We start from the raw sequence: 13506 nt of genomic DNA, 5'->3' as shown, positions 1-13506 counted from the left end.
ACTTTGATACGTTTTATGTAATTTTTATAATAATTTTCATTTTTATTTTTTTAATCAATTTCTTTTTTTCTCCAAAGGCCCTGAGATGAACATCGCAGGGAGACAGCCCAGGTTTATCTTACGGAGTTTTGGGACCGGGCTCCGGGCTTCCGTGTGTGGCAAACACCCGGAGGATGTGCTGGAAGCCCGGGGTGCCTGCCCGCCGCTCTCAGGTCCTGCCAGAGAACCGGACAGGGCAGCTACGTGGTTTCCAGCGGACATTCGCCATCGGTGTTACCGCTAACACCTGCCTCTCCCCGCCAGCGCCACCGCGACTCCCACCGAGGGGCAGAGGGACGTTTCCTGGCTCCGCTTCCCCCAAGCATCAGGTGGCTGGAGGTTCCCTATTTACGTGGTGCTCCTGACCGGCAGGTGTGCTCTGGGATTGGTGCCCCATAGGTGGCCTTGCAGGTGCCTGGCGTCCCCTCCCCCTGCCCCCACCGCCCCCCTGGGCTCCCCCAAGGGCTCGCTGCCCTCTGCCCGACCTCCGCGGGCCCTCTGCCCGCCCTCTGCCAGCCCCACACGCGCACCTGATGGGCTCCTGGTCTTCCTTGTCTTCCTTGCTCTGTGCCACCCTGATGCCACTTTTCTTTGCTCTCGGGCAACCTGAAAGACTAAAGAAGGGACACAGCCTCAGGACGCGTCCACCGTGGCGTGGGCAGGCCCCTCCCCGCTGTCGCTGCTCAGATTCTGTTTCTCCAGAAGCTGGAGCTGCTCCCCGTGAACACAAAATTATTCCGGGAGGAGGGACCTTCCGGGGACGGCCCCGCGTGTGCTCTCCAAGTCTTTAGACCCCGTCAGTCCCCTGGCGAGGGGGAGCGCTGGGTGGCTGGGAACACCAGAGAGAGACTGGGTGGCGGGCCCAGAAAAGGGGTAACGCTGAGGAGAAAACACACGCTCCCTCCGTCTCTTCCTCGGCGACCTGTTGTCTGCAGCCCGCTGCCCGGGCCCTGCCATCTGGGGACAATGACACCCGGTGGTCTGATTCCTCTCAAGTGCAGACTTACTGTGAGTCTGCAGAAGGTGCAGAGGAAGTTGAACATGATTATTTTATTCAGTCGTCAAAATTTCGGAAATAGAAGCTCACGCTTATCTAAAGGAAGACTTCCGGCTGGAACAGAAAACTACTCCTACATGTCTGATCGTGCACGTGGGCCAACATGTATGAACTGCACATGTGCTAACTTGCATGAGGGTGTACACGGGCTAACAATAGGCTGTGATATGAGATTGTGCACGAGAACGTACAGAATAAATGCGATTCTTGTGCAAAGACTGAAAAACCAGAAACTAGGCCATTTACGGAGACGCGGGGACACACGGGTGCAGACTCGTCCGGTGCCAACGTGCGGCCGTGGCCCAGGTGGGTACCCGTCACCCCTCCTCCGTTCCTGAGCTTGTGCCGTGCTTCCCGGTCAGTCCTGGCTGACCACGCTGAGTCTCAGGGTCCCCTCACCCATCGCTGCGCTCTGCCCCCCCACCCCAGCATCTTCCCTCCTTTCCTCTCGGGTAAGAAGCAGCACCCCACAGGCAGAGGGCGGGTGCCGGGGTTGGGGCTTCGGGCCCCGGCGCTGCCCCTCCTGTCTCCGTCGACCGGTGTCCCAACCCCTCTGGAACGTGGCCCGTCTGCTACGTCACCGTCTCCTTTAATAGGAATGTGGGAAAGACGAGATGTGCCCGGATCCTCTCCTTCCCGCTGCCTCTGGTCCTCCGTTTCAAGCTAAAAACTTGGAAAGTGGGTGTGCCGCTCCGTGGCTGTCCCCACTGCCGTCCAGCTCTGATCTCTTGCCAGGAAGAGCGCTCTTTCCGGTCACCATGATCTGGAGCCGGAGGGCGCCCGTGGCCTCTTGCAGGCGATGCTCCTCCGAGCCTGTCGGCAGCCTCGGCGTCTGGAGGGCCTGTGTCCCGGGAGGTCGGTGTCGTGTGCTGCCCTCGCTTGAGGCCTGAGCTCACACGTCCCTCGTGCTCCTGAGCCCCCGCCAGGCCCTCTCCCCGCACGTCCTTCCCTTCCGGCAGAGCTCTCCTGAGCCCTCTGCCATCCACGACAAAACTCAAGCCGTGCGTCCTACGACTCCTGGTCACGTCTCTTTGGGCGACGCCCTTCATTCCCTCTAAAGGTTAAACTCCTCGCCCTCAGTTCCCTCCACGTCTCGTGCGCTCCTCTCCGTGGATGGCATCGGCGTCTGCTCCCCGGCCCGAGACGGAACTGAGCTCATCCTTGGCCTTACTTGCCCGGGGTCCTGCTGGTTTTACGTCCCCCGTACCTTCGGAACCATCCCCCTTCTGCCTCCGCGACGCCGTGTCGGGACGGGCTGGCGTCAGCTCCGAGCTGTGTTAAGCCGCTCCGTTTAGGACCTTCCGGTGGCCCACCACCAAACGCCTCGCCGTGGGCACCGTGGGCCGGCCCCGCCCCCGGTGTCTGCCGGCTCTCCCGCCTGGCGCACGCCTGCGCCCTCGCGCGCTCTTCCGGCGCCACTGTCCCCGCCGTCCGCTGGCGGGCACATCCCTCGAGGTGTGTTCCTCGGTGTGGGCGCCCTTCTGACAACCGGCCCTGGGAGCCCGCGGGGCCCCGTCCCCTGCGGGTGTCACTCGCGCTGTGCTGGAAGCTGTCCGCCCACCCACCACAGGCTGCTGAGCTGCGAGTTCCGGGGGCGCGAGAGCCATGTGCTCGGTCGCCCGCGTCCAGTCCCACACCGTGTGTCCAGCCGGGGGTCTGCGTGTGCCCGCGGCCCTTCCTGGCTTGGATCCGGGGCCCTGCGGCCCGCGTTGCTTCCTCCCGGCAGCGGCCATCCCCTCCTGGATGTGCCCGTTACTTCCGAACGCGGCTTTCGGGTCCTCCCTGCGCGGTTTCCTCACGTGCAGCCAGGACACAAATACTAGTCCCGTAGGACAGCGAGACCACACAGGCAACGTGTACAGCCGTGCTCGTGGTACACAGTACGTGCTCGACACATGCTACCTTTGCCATCAGGGAACATTCTGGAACCCTAAGCGAGCAGCTGCTCTCTGAGCCTGGGAGGCTGTCCTGGGGAGCCAGAGTCACGTGGTGGCTTGTGACAGCTCAAGGCTTTGGCACTCTTGCTGCATGTGAGCCATGGCAGGTCACAGGGATCAGGAGCTCCTCGGACCGAGTGCTGGGACCACGCTGGCTGGGGGTGGGGGGGCCGCTGCGCTGGCAGGAAACGGCCAGCCTGGGAAGGGCCAGCTCGAGCAATGGATCCTTGTTGTCCTTGTGGACAGGGCCGTGGCCTCTGTGGACCCCTCCAGCCTCACCTGGCAGACGCGGTCCCTCTTGTCACTGAGGACCGAGGGAGGCAGCACACGTGACGGTGGGCTGGGTCGTTTTTTTTTCTTCTTTTAAGTTTATTTATTTTGAGAGAGAGGGAGAGACAGAGAATACCAAGTAGGGGCTCAAACTCGAACTCAAAAACCGTGAGAGCAGAACCTGAGCTGAAATCAAGAGTCAGACGCTTAACCGACCGAGCCCTCCAGGCATCCGGTTTTGTTTGTTTTGTTGTCGACGGAACCCTAGAGACCGCCAGCAAATATGGATTGTACTGAATTCAGGGAAGCGTCAGAGCTGGTGCAGAGATGAGAAAATCGCACCATGAAAACGGAAATGGAGTGTGCACAGGCCAGAACCTCTCCCACCCAGAGCCGGGACTGGGCGACCTTCGGGGCCCTTCTGGGCGGGGAGGTGGCCAACTCTGAACCTGTTTCCTCCGTGCGAGAGGACATGACCTCACCTAACACCGGCGTGGCCCTGAGAGCCATGGAGGACAGCGCACTGTCCCCGGCTGCCGGCTGAGAGGGGCACCTGGCCTCTGTGCCCCAGTCAGGAGGGCGGCCGGCCCACAGCAACGCCCCAGGCAGGGCCTGACCGCCTGCTTTTCCTGGCGAGGGAGGGGGGCTCGGCATCCACGGCCCCCATTCTGGGCCCCTGCTTCCTGGGAGACCCGGGACGGCAGGAGGGCTGCGTGGGCTCATGGCTGCCTGAGTTGTGGCACCGTTTTAAAGACGTTTTCTCTGTTGTTTGCTCATCGGTGACATTCCTCGCGTCCCTGGGAAGCGACAGTGGACGGTTAACCCTGAAAGCAGGTTCTCTCCTTGTGTTTGGGCCTCGTGAGCGGCAGGCCCGGGGGGCTCCGCGCCAGCCTCTCCTTCCTCAGTGGCCGCCCGAGGGAGCTGCCAGCCGTGTCTGTGCTTCCCCGGGTGGTGGCCTCAGCCAGTGGGACAGACGGCATGGCCCTGTGCGCCGCTTGGACTTTCGGGGCGCTCCTGCGGGGGGGGGGCGCTGGCTGTGCTCAGCTTTGCCGGGAACCGGGTCAGATTCACGTGCCCGGGCTTGGCTTTTCAGGAAACCTGGGCTTTGTGACATTTTATTCATAGGTTTGTGCTCTATCAATACCCCCCTCTCTAACCTAGAAGCTCAGGGAATAAAAATGGGGAAACTGAATTAATACATTACGTGTCACCAAGCCCAAAGAGAAATCAGTAGCAGAACACGCATTTGGACGTGGAGTGACCACCAAATGTCCACTTTTAGCTGTGCAGACACCGTGCTGGGAGTCGTGGTCACGTGAGGACACGGACATTTCTTTTCAAGATAAATTAAAATAAAGGGTAGCGTAGAATGTGCTTGGCGTTTCCCACTTAACTGGAGGGTTTACTTTCACCGAATTCACTCTGGACCAGTGACTTCACACTGGCGGTGTGTTTGCGGGTGTTTTTTCCTGCTCTGCACCCCCCTGACCGCGGCGGGCTCCAAGCTGCCCCCCAGCTGCTCCGCCCCCTGTGGTCCTCGGGGTGGCTCCGGGAAACATTCGGTGACGTCCAGAGACTTTCCGCAGCCATCACGAGCCACGGCGGCGGTGGTGCTGGCGTCTGGCGGGCAGACGTCCCACCATGCGCTGGGCAGGGCGCCGTCCGGCCCCCAGTGTCCGCAGGGCCCAGGCGGGTGCCCCTGACGTAGAGGACGCATGTGAGGAATCCTCCCGGGACCCCACCGTTCAGTTCTCCATTCCTAAGCTGCGCTTTTCACAGATCTGAGCGGCTGAGGAGTGCTCCGGAGTGAGCCCGGGGAGCACGGGGCACGCGGTGGGGTCCCGATGAGGAGGCTGCATCTGCCCTCCTCCAAACCGGGCCGGCAGCCGCTCAGCGTCCCCTGCTCTGACCACTGGCATCTGACCACTCGGGCGGCCACGGGCAGCACACGATCCACCGGCAAGCACCCTCCCTGTGCTGGGTGGCCGGCGGCTAACTCTCATTGTCAGGGGCCTCTGCACCCCCGTCCCCCTGTCCCCCTCTCTGCCCCTCTCTCCTCCCTCCCCCTGTCTCCCCCCTCCCCCTCCCCCTCCCTTTCCCTCTCTCCCCCTCCTCTCCGTCCTGTCTTTTTTGTTTCCTCGTGGGAGGTGCATCCGAAGCCCAGATGCTCATCCACTTGGGGACCGCCCACTTTATGCTGGGAAATGCAGACAGTGACCCAGCAGCAGTGTCAGTCTCTGTATTTGCAGCACCACCTCCCACTGTTGGATGGGCCTTAGCTCCTGAATTCCTTGTCCCGACCTTGGCCTTGCCTGTTCTTGCTCACTGAACAGGACGAGAAATTGGTGCGGTGACCCCAGGTCTAGATCCACTTTTGTGGACCCAAGGTCTCCAGAGTTTCTTTCAGGTCACTTCCAACGCCTGGCCCGGCACCCAGGAGGGAGACTTCAGGCTGCCCTTTGGACAATCCCTTCCCCTTGGGAGCAGCAGGGCCTGTGACGAGTCGTGTCTTCAGCTCTGCTACTGGGGCTCAGATTTTCATATTTAGGAGGCCGGCTCCCAGCGGTGTTGGAACGCCTGCCTCTCAGTGGCCGTCCCAGGGACCTTATTCTCTGCCAGCGACGGTCCTTTTCCCCGTCCTCTTCTGCTTTAGAACGGCTGCTGCTGGGTGACCCGAGGAGTCTCTCACAGGCGGACGCAGGTGCAGGACAGGTGGGGCGTCGGGGGGCGGGCGGTCTGGGGCTGGGAGCGTCTGCCTCCCGTGAGGACCCCACGGGGAAGGCGCCACGTGGTGGTCTGGCGTCTGGTGCATCGGCGGGTGGCACGGAGCGTGCACCAGAGCCTGCTGGAGGCCTGCGCCCGCGCGGCGGGACAAGGAGCGGGGCCGTGCAGGGGGACGGGCTCGTCACGTACCTTCGATGAGAAGCGTAGTTGCCGGTGATGTGCCCAGAGCCGTCGCAGCCGGGGGTCGGGCACCTGCAAACACAAATGCAGATCGGCCAGTTGACTTGAGAGAAATCGACCCCCTCAACACGTCACGTCCTTACTCATCCAGAAAGCATACTCTCAATGCTTCACCTCCCTACCAGAGAGAGACGAGCGGAGCAGGAAGCCCCGCGGCGGGGAGCGGGCACCTGTGCCCACCTAGCGCACCACCAGATACCAACCTTGGCCACCTTCTTCCTTCCAAGCACAAGGACGCTTTCCGGAGCATCAGGCCCTCGGTACCTGCCTCGCTCACAACACCCCCTCGGGCTTGGGCTCGAGGCTGTTGAGTCCAGAGACTCTGACCCCTGCAGACACCCCCCGCCTGCTTCCCTCCCGCTCATGTGAGCCTCGGGGAGGGAGGGGTCGGTGGGACTCAGCCACAGCAGTCGTCCACGAAGCAAGCTTCGTACATGGCGGACGTGCGCAGGGACTGCTCTTTGTCTACACTTGAAACACCGGCACTAAATCGGGCTCCCATTAAAGCTGGGCCACCTGGCTGACCCGAGTCCAGTGAGGGCGGTGCCTGGGCCTGAGCCGTGGGGACTCCATGAGAGCGTCAGGCCACCTCGAGTTGCCTTAGAGCCCCGTGACCTTAACCGACCCGCACGGAGCCCGGATCTCTTGGTCCAGCAGTCCCCATCAGCCCAGACCCTAGAGTCCTTCTGGGACCTGCACCGGCTCTGTGTTGGCCTGCGTTACGGGACACGGCGTTCTTTAAGAACGGTTTCGTCATCACTGCCCTTCCTATGACGTCCTAAGTGCACTGTCTCAAGGAAAGTCAGGTGCACTGCAGACACCTTGCATCTCAAGCTACTCTGGTTGCCATGTGGCCACCGGGACTGTAAAAAACAAGGACAAAAATTAAGAAAAAATTCTTCTTTCTTTCCAGATAGCTCGTAACTCTCAAAAACAACAAGGATGAAGGGACTTAGTAAGAACATCACGCTTGGGTCAGCCCTGTGCCTCACCCCCACTCCGTGAACACCCGAGTGCCTGGTAAGGACAAAAATCACAAACTTCAAGTATTTAACCAGTGTCTGCTGCTTCTGAGGGGTTTCACGTGGCTTTCCGCTCAGAGTCACCGGGGACACCGGATGCTGAGACGGGGGCCAGCAAGTGACTTGTCTGGAGCAGGACGCGGTGGCCCCGCTGCCCCCCCAGCACCGCCGGATGCCGGCGGAGACGGCGGTGGGTGTCACAAGCCAACACTCGGTGTCTGTCTACATCTCCTTCAGTCCTAAGAGAGGGGTCCGTCCTGGCTCTCACGGTGCGCTAACGGCTATTTGCCGTGTCATATTACAGGTTAAAGTTCCGTTTACGGCCCCTGCTGTGAGAGCTTAAAGAGGCAAACGGATCACGTTTGCCACGTCGCCGGTGTGGACACTCAGAACCAGGAGTTTTAAAATATGCGCTTGTGGTGGAACAATGAAGTGTGTGCAGAATCTGTGTGTCGAGAACCACCACCGAAATCTGACTGTTGACCTGAGTTTTGTTAGAGCGACAGCTGTTTGTGTGCAATTAAAGTCTGATTGCGAGGCTATTCTGCCAATGGGTAAGTATTTATTTTCTAAATAATAACTTAAGTGACCGAGCTGAACTGCCTGGTTCCTCTCATGGATGGTGCTTCGTGTGGACAGGCACCCCGCTCTCCGCAACCCCCCCCCCGCCCTGTCCCCGCCCACAACATGCCCCGAGGGAGGGGACTCTGAAGGCAATAAACCTCATTCTGTCTAAGAAAAGCTCATCTTCGTGCAAGTTTCTGTTTTGAAAATGTATCAAGAAACAGAAATGTTTCCTACTAGCCAATAATACACACTTGGCCTTGCTTTTTGCTTAAAAAAAATTCTTCAAACTCTTCCTAATTTAAGCACTCAGCGCAAATTTATTTAAAATTTATTCATTTTAACACGAGTAGAGAATTTTCAATGTGCCTTTTTTGGTGAGGGCTGGAGGAGGTTGACATATTCTGTTCAAATTTAAAGTGAACCATTATAACCAAAATAATGCAAATGAAAATCAGATTTTACTAATTATAAAAAAAGAGAGAAAGACTTTCAGAGTAGATTTTGTGTGTTTAAGCCATTTACAAAGGCATCATCTGATAAAAAAAGAGGTGTTTAAAATGTCCTTTATCACCATGAAAACAACACACAAAATATTGATTTGGCCCGTTTCCGCTGTGTTGGGAAAGAAAAAACGTTTCCAGAAAGCGTCCTCTTGGCCTTCAACGTCAGCCGGGCAGAGGGGGTGGAGCCCCAGGCCTGCCTCAGGCCCTGTGACCCGAGTCTGCTCCCCGAGGGCCACACCTCTGCGCGGGGGCACCGAGGGCGGCCTCGTGGCCTCCACCTGCCACACGCCGGCCGCGCGGCAGCCCGAGACCTTGGCCAGGCCAGGCGGGGGTGTGGGACGCCTTGCTCGCTGCCTTTCTTTGTTCGCTCCCCGTGACGCAGCCAAGGCTTTTGGGGGGAGGTGATTCAGCCTTTTCACCTTTAGGTGGTGCTTCCGGACCACGTAAGGCAGCCCAGAAAGGTTTCTGTCTTGTACCAGCTCTTCGTGTTCATTTTTCTGTTGCTGCTCAAGACTTTAAGGCTTTTTTAAACTCCTGGATTTACATGCCGATTTCCTAGCTTTAAGAAATCTCAGCACTCAAAAATACAATTTTCTGAAGTCGGTGAATGAGGGAGTGATGATTCACCTAACAAAAGGGGTCTTTGCTTCCCAAGCGAGCCAGCTCCAGGACCCTTGATAACGGGGCGGTGTAAAATCGATTTACCAAAACTCGATTTGCATCTACCCATCTAAGAGCACATCTTTTCCATGAAAGGAGGCCCGTGTGGGATAATCAAAGTCCCCCGTGGATAAAATCAGACAGGAGCATGTGCCGCACAGCTTGGGTTTTGAAATGGCAGGAGAGATTGACTGGGTTTCCATGGAAACTCCCCAGAAGGCAGGCACGGGTTCTCTGCGCTGGAGTAGTCGGCCGCCCTCCCTGCTCCCTGGCAGTTCCCGGGGACAATGGCACCGAGTCTATTTTAGGTTCCTGTACTTGGAGATGCAAAGTTCTGTGACATAAAACACTTGCTTCACACATCGCTTCTCTTTCAGTCCAAGGGACTTTTGGTGGCGATAGTCTGAGCAAGCACGGGTGCGGAGATAATCTTAGAGCTCTCCTTGCCACCCGGGGTGGGGTGGGGGTGGGGGATGTTCGAGACAAAAACGTTTGTGCCTTATCTGTGATCTTGCATTTGCCTCGGGGTCTCAGTGATACCAGGAGAAAATGATTTGGGGTTACCGCATGTTATCATCTGGCTGGAAAAATTGGTCCGAAAAAGACATTTAGAAATGGCAATGGGGCGGGGCCCCCGGGGTGGCTCAGTCGGTTAGGCCCGACTCTTGATTTTGGCTCAGGTCATGATCTCACGGTTTGTGAGTTTGAGCCCCGCGGCTGACAGTGTGGAGCCTGCTTGGGATTCTCTCTCTCCCTCTCTCTCTGCTCCTCCCCCCACTAGTGCTATTTCTCTCTCAAAATAAAGAAATAAACATTAAAAAAAAGAATGGCGATGGGAACATCATGCTAACATGTTTTAAAAGGTGTTTAGGTTTTGCAGAATCCAAGTATAATCTGGAAAAACATCAGGACCACTCACAAACTCCTGGACTTCTGACGTCATGGACCCGCTCCTTCTCAGGTGGGAGCAGTGTGGGTTTCTGTTGCTTTTGCAGATCTAAGACGGCAAAGAGACCTGCGAGCCCGAACCTCCCAGAATGCCCTGTGCTCATGGCTGCACTGAGCTATGTACACCAAAACAAACATTCTGTTTGGATCTACACAGGAACTATCACTGATCACAGCCACAATGGGGGTCATAGGATGTATGCCCTAATGTCAAAGCACAACTTAATGTCTCTCCATTAAAATACATAATCCTGGACACCATAAGACTTTGCACTGGCACACGTCCCAGGAATGTCACAGCCTCGTGTCTGCCCTGATCTGTTCCTCCGCGAGACATACACCTGTTACAGTGTCGTCTTCCCGCCCATCTAAAACCCCTGTCCTGAGACCGGGTGGGAGCAATGGAACTCATCAAACCCACGACTGAAGTGTCATCGATTCGTTATTGGTAAGAACATCTTTAAAGTGCCTCCTCCAAGGCGCTATTGTGCCCCTCTCTTTTGAAAATAAATATGAGGATTTGGTAAAGAGTTCTATTAAGAAGGACATCTAGGGGCGCCTGGGTGGCGCAGTCGGTTAAGCGTCCGACTTCAGCCAGGTCACGATCTCGCACTCCGTGAGTTCGAGCCCCGCGTCAGGCTCTGGGCTGATGGCTCAGAGCCTGTTTCTGATTCTGTGTCTCCCTCTCTCTCTGCCCCTCCCCGGTTCATGCTCTGTCTCTCTCTGTCCCAAAAATAAATAAACGTTGAAAAAAAAAAATTTAAAAAAAAAAAAAAAAAGAAGGACATCTAAAATAGGGCGTTTTCTTGCAGTTAAACGGATGCCTGCATCAGAGTGCATGTTACTACACGTTGTGATCTGAGACTGGTGAACCGCTGTGGCTTCTGCCCCCCTGGCGACACGTCAGTGAGGTGCAGGGCGGGTTCCACGCACACGAGCATTTCTTCCTGGGGACCCCAAGGTGCTGCCCAGGCGCCCTTGCCCGGTAGCAGGTGGCTAAGCCCCTGACCCCACAGGGCCAGCCCCTCGCCGTCTACCTGGGGGGTGACGCCGCCCTGAGCGGTAACACACCCTGGGTGCGGCAGCCTCTGTGACCTTGTGCCCGGCGTCCCCCCTCGCTGTGCTGGCAGAAAGACCCAGCTCGTCTCCTGCGAATCAGCTTACAGCAAAAAATATCTGAAGGTGTCTCAGGCTCTCTCCTCCTGGTAAAAGTCCATCACTTATTTTTAAAAGCCTTCTACATAGAGGCAGAAAGAACCGTGGGTGTCTCCGGGCTGCACCGGGAGAGTCTGTGGTTGACCCGCCTCCGTGAACTGCCCTGCGAGGCTGAGGACAGTAGCTAGAAATCCACAGAAACAGACCCTGAGGATCCAGGGTGACCATACAAAATGGTCCAAGGGGTGCACTGGAGTTCTGGGAGGATTTCGTGGAAAGGCCCTCGGCCACGTTTCTTGCTCATTTCTTTCGTGGCAACTCTATCAAGGGAACGTAATTAAGTAAAATGCCAAGTATTAAAAAATATGTAATTTTTTTCTATTGCCCTCAACTTTAAAAGAACTCATAAAAATGTAAGATTAGGCCTCGTCCATAATAGCAAAATATGTTTGTAAATTGGAACGATTCAGGCCACATGTACAAAAGTCTTTGCTTTATTTATATAAAAAGTTCAATTCAGAAACTGCTTTTTATTTTATTTTTTTTGCTTAAAGAGATACGGTTCTAAAAATATATTTATTTTGTTTTTTTCTGTCACGTAGACGGGAAACAGTAAAGAAATTCAGAGGAGTGCAAAATAAAGATATTTTCAATGGAAAAATGACATACACTGATTCTTACGCTACATGTCTGTGATTTTTCTCCCCAAATGCAAAGAGAACAGGTCACTTAAAAGCAACATACATTACTTCTGCCCAATTTCTTGGATATATTACCTGAAGCTCAAGGAAAGACAAAATCTTGCAAACCATTTTTTAACCTGTAAGACATTCATTAATTTTCCCTTTTTTTTTTTTTTTGAAATGCAATATTAAGTATGCATACTTGAGCTTTCTGCAGCCCAGACACAGAGGCCCCACGCTGTCGTGTGGCACTCTCCAAGCGTCCCCCGGCCCCAGCCACCCGGCAGAAATAGCTCACGACACAGCCGAGCTACAGAGTCCGAGCTGTGGGCTGGAGCCCCGTGGACGCTGCAGGGCTTGGGGAGAGGCGGGTCGGGCCCCTCAGCCGTCCCACCTGCGGAGAGGTCGGCTGGGGCGCCGGTCCCGCCTGCCAGAGCCCCTGAGCGCCTGTCCCCCCCGGGAGGCAGTTCCGGGGGAAGTCCCCGATTTGCTTCCCGCTTTGGTCCCCTGACACCTGGTTTCTCCCCATCCCCCTTCCTCCTTGAGGGTCGGGCGAGGGGCTTTCACGTGGCCGTGTAGGACATTCTAGCTTTCTGGAAACCTACATGTTTCAAAGTGTGAAGCGGCCACCCCGATATTAGAAGAATTTAGTTGGAAAACTTGCTTGCTCCCTGATTGTGTGTCACATTTTCGTCCGAGCACTTTTCTCTTTAAATTACACTCAAAAACAAACCAACAAAGGAAACAGACTGTTAGAGGTACTCTTAGCATGATTAAAAAAATTCATTTCGGTCGTTCAGGTAACCTTTCTGAGTGGGTCAGGCCGCAGGTGCGAGTGCGGCCGTGCGGGGCGGGAACCCTGGGCCCCGGGTGGACAGAGCGTCCCGGGAGCTGTGCGGTCGGGAGAAGCAGGGGGACGTGGGTGGAGAGTTAGGGCCGCATCGGTTCCGCGGTGCCCAATAGTTGTGCGGGCCACAGCACGCGGTGCGTGCGGTCAGGTCCAGGGGGCTGGTTCTTAGCCTCAACCCATCCACAACCGGGATGCTTCTAGCGATTTTCATCCTGACTCGGAGGCCCGCGCGCTGGCCGCCAGGCTCGGGTCCCCTCCACCCTGACGTGTGCTGTGTGAACCCCCGTCCGCCCTCCCCCGACCCGGGCCCCCGGGGCGCCTCCCTGGCTTTGGCCGGGCCTGCGGGACCACACGGGCCCCCCCGCGGAGCTGAGGCGGAGTCTGGGCCGTTCCGGGCCCGTTTGTCCGGGGGCCGCGGGAGCCGCTGGGGGGGAGGTGCAGCCTGTTGTTCATGCCGCATGCAACTCTTAGTCCTCTCCACGCATGCAGCCTCCGGGTCTTAAGCTCTAACTCCTCGGTCGGTCATGCTGCCTCCTCGTCCGGGGGGGGTGGGGGGGGGTGGGAGCCTGACTGGGGCCCTCGCCGCCACACCGCACCGCCGCCCGCGGGGTGGTCCCGGCAACGTCCGGGAGTAGGCTCCTGTCCGGTGCGGCCGAACGTACCTAGCACATCCTGGCGTCCCAGTCACTTAACGGGATGTGTCCATGGGGACTGCTGCCAGAGCACATGCACGTCCAGCAGCAGTGAAGCGGCTAAACAAGAGACTGGGCAGCCGGAGCCACAATTGGAATTGGACTCGGAGGACCCATGCAAGAAAAAACACACAAAAGGTGACTGGTGCGGCTGAGCGA

The 13506-nt window shown here is 57.1% G+C and overlaps 1 protein-coding gene and 1 long non-coding RNA gene across 5 annotated transcripts in view; one reads left to right on the top strand and one right to left on the bottom strand.

Moving 5' to 3' along the window:
* Positions 1-7974, top strand: part of LOC124525760 (uncharacterized) — a 33500-nt gene extending 25526 nt beyond the window's left edge. Inside the window, exons 3-4 of the long non-coding RNA XR_006965556.1 lie at positions 78-1402; positions 7181-7974. This is a non-coding gene — a long non-coding RNA (uncharacterized LOC124525760). The remainder of the gene's footprint in view (positions 1-77; positions 1403-7180) is intronic.
* The window catches only part of MYT1L (myelin transcription factor 1 like), a 145982-nt gene that overhangs the window by 30299 nt on the left and 102177 nt on the right, over positions 1-13506 (bottom strand). For all 4 annotated transcript variants that reach the window (XM_047098342.1, XM_047098344.1, XM_047098343.1 and 1 more), the window contains exons 14-15: positions 6217-6279; positions 570-653 (exon numbers count right to left, since the gene is read on the bottom strand). In XM_047098342.1, the coding sequence (XP_046954298.1) occupies positions 570-653; positions 6217-6279 (147 nt within the window). The remainder of the gene's footprint in view (positions 1-569; positions 654-6216; positions 6280-13506) is intronic.

This window comes from Lynx rufus, unplaced genomic scaffold, assembly GCF_022079265.1.
Source record: "Lynx rufus isolate CCGP_SWC_20201006 ecotype Redwood Valley unplaced genomic scaffold, mLynRuf1.p SCAF_47, whole genome shotgun sequence".
In the NCBI taxonomy this organism is placed as follows: domain Eukaryota; kingdom Metazoa; phylum Chordata; class Mammalia; order Carnivora; family Felidae; genus Lynx; species Lynx rufus.
Note: the sequence above shows the minus strand (reverse complement) of the source record. Positions and strands in the feature narration are given on the sequence as shown.